Here is a 5253-nt window from a genome sequence, read left to right as displayed (position 1 = left end):
GTTTTTATATGAGTCAACTTTAGTACAGTTAAATATTTTAATCAAAGGTTTTGATAGATTGTATTATTCTGCAATTGATTGCATTCATTTAAAGTTAATACGCTGTTATTTAGTGATGAATATTACATATAATAGGAGCAGAGGAGGGACTTGGTAGTAATAGTTGCACGTCTCTGAAATAAATCTGTTTGGTCTATTAAACTATTTGTAATTATGTGTCTCAAGATGATTGCATAAATAGAACTATTCTATTATCTTGGAGAACCCCTAGGTAATAAATGTGTATTTAATATTAAGTAAATCTATTAAGTTAGCTCATAAGTAATAGTGTTAAGTACCAAAAAATTATAACACAAAAATCAATTTATTATTAAATCGTTAATATTTCAATATTGATAAGTTAATTAACGTAAATGATTAAAACTGTAATTGGGTTTATCATGTCTAGTAGTTATTTTTTTTGCATCTTTAATACAATCTTTACAATAATCAATTTCGATACGAGAAGGCAAAAGCTCGTATTTAAAAAATCTTTTCCACAGCCACCACATATTTCTGAAAATAAAATATATTAATATATTATACTGTAATTTAGGATTAAATTTAAAGTATTATTTCTATCATATATATTATTTGTGTATATCACTGCAAATTGTTCATTACTTAGCTCAAAATAACCGATTTTCCTGAATAATATGTCAAACGATCTAAAACTAAAAAAAAATTTCAAAACTCGGTATAAAATCAACGGATTTCAACAAAATTGTTAAGGTACCTCTCGACTATTTATGGGTAAGTCATAGATTTGTATTCTATGAGCCACTAAAATCAACATGTACGAGAAAGATTTTAACATGCGCATATAAAGAATTATTTTTATTTATAGTATAAAAAAACATATTTAACTCAAAAAGCTATAAAAATTACAAAAAAATTGCGGACACGTATTTCAAGAACAATGTTATCAATGTTAAACACATACTTTTATTATGTTATTACGTATAATTATTGACAATATATTTAACATTCATACTTACGTAATTTCAGTCCTGTAATGAAATGAAAACATATTTTGACAATTACTTTTAAAAAATTAATTCATGGTTGTATTAAGTGATTAAAATTTTACATTGTATTAAAGTATTCACTAAAAGAATATTGCAAATATATATATATTTTTAATCTATATAAGGAGAACCTAAATATGTTAATTTTGTCAATATTTTAAATTAATTATAATTGTGTCGAGCTGTATAAGAGAAAATAAGCTAAAATACATCTACAGTAAATATAGAATACATTTAAATAAAAACTCATTTAGATAAGATAAATAATATAAAAAAAAAATATTGAGATGTACAATGTGATTTATTTTTTAATATTAATTTTTCTTGGAAATTATAAAAAATATAAATAAATATAAAAAAGTAATACCTAATAAACGGTGTAGTTTATACAAGGTAATTCATTAAGAATAAGACACTATTTTTCTCGGAAACTATTAAAATTTTTTAATTTTTGTAAAAGATAATATTTTTTGGTTCAGAAAACTACAATAATATGTCGTTAAATAAATTTTTTCATTCCTTCGGGAATAATAAACCTTAATATTAATTTTTTTTAAATGAGAACCTCTAGTTTTCCTTAAGTTATATTATAATATTAAATATACAATATTAAATAATATTGCTTTTTAACTTTTTCAGTCGTTATAATTTTTAGTTTTAGTCGAGTAGGGGTAAGCAAAGTAGGAAAGTTCTTATGTGTACATTATTGTAAAAATAAAGCATCGCTAATCTCTATCCTCTATCATACATATATCTATTATATTAATGTATTTTTTCGAGACTCCTTTTCTAATTAATGCCCACTTTAAAACTTCTCTCGGTACTCTATCATACGCTTTCTCCAAATCCATAAATACTATACAGAACATTTTCTTCTTTTCCCTAAACTTTTCTATTAACAAAATATTGACTTATGAGGCATGAATCTAAACTGGTTTTTAGATAGCGATGTCTCATTTCTTATTCTTTTATCTATTACTTTTTCCTAAATCTTCATACTAAGACTCATAAGCTTTATGCCTGTATAATTTTCACATACATACATATATATCTTTTGGCTTTAAATATCGGCACCACATTATAATACCTCCATTCTTTTGGCATTTTCCCTTCTATAGGAATTTATTAAAAAGATACTGCAAACACCTTATACAAACTCCGCATAATATTATCCATATTTTACCAGTACTTCTTCTGATCCTAAACCTCTTTTACATTAATTAAATCTACCAGTCACTCGTTTCACAAGATATCCTTTTAATATCATTCTTGAATATTCCTCTTTCAGTAATTTTTCAAAATACTTTTTCCACTTTTTTTTTCATATCATCATCGTTTGTTATTACCCTCTTATCATCGCTTTATACACACCTTACATTGAGATAATCGTTAAACTCAATATTACTACTAAATATTTGTTATGTAGATAACAAAAAATCAATGTATTTGCAATTATAAAAAATTTAGAATATTTTAATAATTGATTATTAATAGATATAAAATAGATTATTACCTACAAGTACTCTTTGTTTACACTCATCTATTGGACAAATTTTAGTATAACTGTTTATTAAAAGCTTTATACAGCCTTTGCAAAATGTATGATGGCATTCAAACAAATTATCTACTGGCTTAACTTCATTACAATTTAGGCAATTTCCTTTAACATTTATATGAAGCATCAATTATTTATCTATTTTATTTTAATAAGAGACACATGTCCATCTTAAAATATATATATATAAATCATTAATCTTAAAATAAGTTTATGATAATTAATTAATTTTTAATATTAATATTACATAAATAAAATCTTAATTATTTGATAGCTTTTGACAGAATGTAAAATTTTCAAAAGGCAACGTGAACATTTTTCATTTTGTGAAAAATGATAAATGAAAAATAAATTTTTAGGGCGCACATCTTGCTTCTAAATTTTAAATGACATAAAATTTAATTAAAAAAATTTTAAGATGGACACCTAAAATATATATAAAAATTATTAATCTTAAAAAAATTTATGATAGTTAATTAATTTTTCAATATTAATATTACACAAACAAATTCTTAATTATTCGAAAGCTTTTGATAGAATGTAACATTTTCAAAAGGCAAAAAATTTATTTAATACCTGCTGAATATTTTTTTGAAATTAATGAATAATGAATAAATGATTTAAAAATTATAGTATCATCCGCAAATAATAAAATATAAATAGTTTTTAATGAAACAATAGCGTTATAAATTATAAAAGCTCAAATAATTGGAGTCAATAGGAAAATTTGTCTATAACTTTATTGAAAATTGTTTGGAGTTTAATACCATTAGCATTCTGATGAATTTTATAATAATTGTTTTTTTATTACATCACTGTCATAGTCACGGATTTTTTATTATAAATAAAACTATCAATAGATATACTTTTTATAATGTCAGTTAGTGTATTTATGAACGCACAACAATGTGCTTTACTACTATTGATAATAACAATGATGTGTACCTGCGAATATTGATGTTATAAAAAATCAATTAGCTACCTATATTTGTAATCCCTTGTGTATTATACATGTATATTAACTCAAAAATTTGAAACTTTGAATGTTTATATCTTATAAACGAATAAAGTTATATTAAAAATTCAAATGACATTTACTATTAAATTAAAAACTCAAACATTTTATTAAATTCAAAATATGTGTTCCCATTTAAAAAAACAAAGCTGACACCCTTACAAAGCATAAGGGATAAACTTAAAAATATTACATAGTTAACAATTCAAGAATAATTTGTAACTAAAGATAATCAAAAAAAAATGTTTAAATTATATTTATTCTGTAAGTAATTGAGTGGGTTAAGATAAAAAAATCACCTGTATACAGTATAAAGTGTATGAATTTTAATAATTTAATTTATTGAGATATTATATTTAATCCTTTAGCAGTCGCGTGCCTATTTTTAAGTCGCGTGAGGGTCTATCAAACCCCATTTCTAAAAAATTATAAAATATGTATAAAAAAGTTCATTTTTTATAATTTAAAGACATTATTTGTTACCATATGATATATAAATATGGATAAAAATTAAAAAATAAATAAATTACAAAATTATGTTCATTACTAAAAATTATATTACGAAAAAAAAAAAAACTTAATTTTCAAAATTTCCTTAAAAAATATTGTTTTGTAAAAAAATTATTTTAACTGCAAAATCTTATTTTTAAGACGGTAAACCAAACCTTTTACTATTTCAAAATGTATTTTAATTAATTTTTCTTGTATTTCTTTGAGCTCAAACACGGCTTATATTTATTAGTTTTATGTGTATTTACATTTATATAATTATATTTCTGAATTGAATTTTTTTTATTATTAATATTACAATACATTTAATTATTATGATACGAGTATATACAATTATTCGTTCGTAGTAGCACATCGATTACCGATAATCAATGTGTCCACATTGCGACATATTTATTACGTGTTTTGTTCTTATTTGTTCCGTATCATCGAGTAGTGAAAATTCTCAATAGATTATTTATTTTTAAAAATAAATTGCACAGTCGGTGGCAGATCAACTTAATTCCAATTCCACAATATTATATCGATTATAACATTGCATTTACGATAAAACGATATTTTGAAAAAATACAAGCCCAAAAAAAAATTATATTGTTACAAGTCGCGTGGGGGTAAATATGACCCATTTCAATTTTGATGAATATTTTAAGTCATACATTTTTTTTTCGAAGGTATTTATTTATGAAAATCGATTCAATATTACTATAAAAACCATCTTCTAAATTTATTTCTATGTACACCTTTAATCAATATAATACATCCGTTTTTATTTGTGTGGGGATATGTTAGAACCCCACGCGACTGTTTAAGCCTTAAACTTTAAGGGTTAATATTAGGTAATATTAAATATCTATTTATATATGTGAATTAATAATATCCAGGCAACGAACATTCTATGCTAGATGACGTTTAATAAAAGTTTATTAAAAATGTTATCTAGATAATATAAATAAAAATTTAGATAAACCCAATACATATTCCGAGATTTAATTAAACTTTTTGTTACAATACCAAATCTAGAATATTCTAATTATTATTTTGTAATAATTATAAAATTTTATAGATACCTTTGGGTAATGTTGACTTACACGAATCTTTTTCACAAC

At 22.8% G+C, this 5253-nt stretch overlaps 1 protein-coding gene across 4 annotated transcripts in view; it reads right to left on the bottom strand.

Annotated features, from left to right (window-relative positions):
- Positions 1 to 344: 344 nt before the first annotated feature.
- LOC126901372 (uncharacterized) overlaps positions 345 to 5253 on the bottom strand; it is a 45922-nt gene continuing 41013 nt past the window's right edge. For 2 of the 4 annotated variants that reach the window (XM_050677785.1, XM_050677782.1), the window contains exons 9-11: positions 2581 to 2727; positions 1038 to 1049; positions 345 to 555 (exon numbers count right to left, since the gene is read on the bottom strand). In XM_050677785.1, coding sequence (XP_050533742.1) covers positions 452 to 555; positions 1038 to 1049; positions 2581 to 2727 — 263 coding nt within the window. In that variant the 3' untranslated portion in view covers positions 345 to 451. The remainder of the gene's footprint in view (positions 556 to 1037; positions 1050 to 2580; positions 2728 to 5253) is intronic. The other 2 variants (XM_050677786.1, XM_050677784.1) reach the window with 2 other exon arrangements.

This window comes from Daktulosphaira vitifoliae, unplaced genomic scaffold, assembly GCF_025091365.1.
Source record: "Daktulosphaira vitifoliae isolate Bord-2020 unplaced genomic scaffold, ASM2509136v1 Scaffold_3, whole genome shotgun sequence".
Lineage (NCBI taxonomy): Eukaryota > Metazoa > Arthropoda > Insecta > Hemiptera > Phylloxeridae > Daktulosphaira > Daktulosphaira vitifoliae.
Note: the sequence above shows the minus strand (reverse complement) of the source record. Positions and strands in the feature narration are given on the sequence as shown.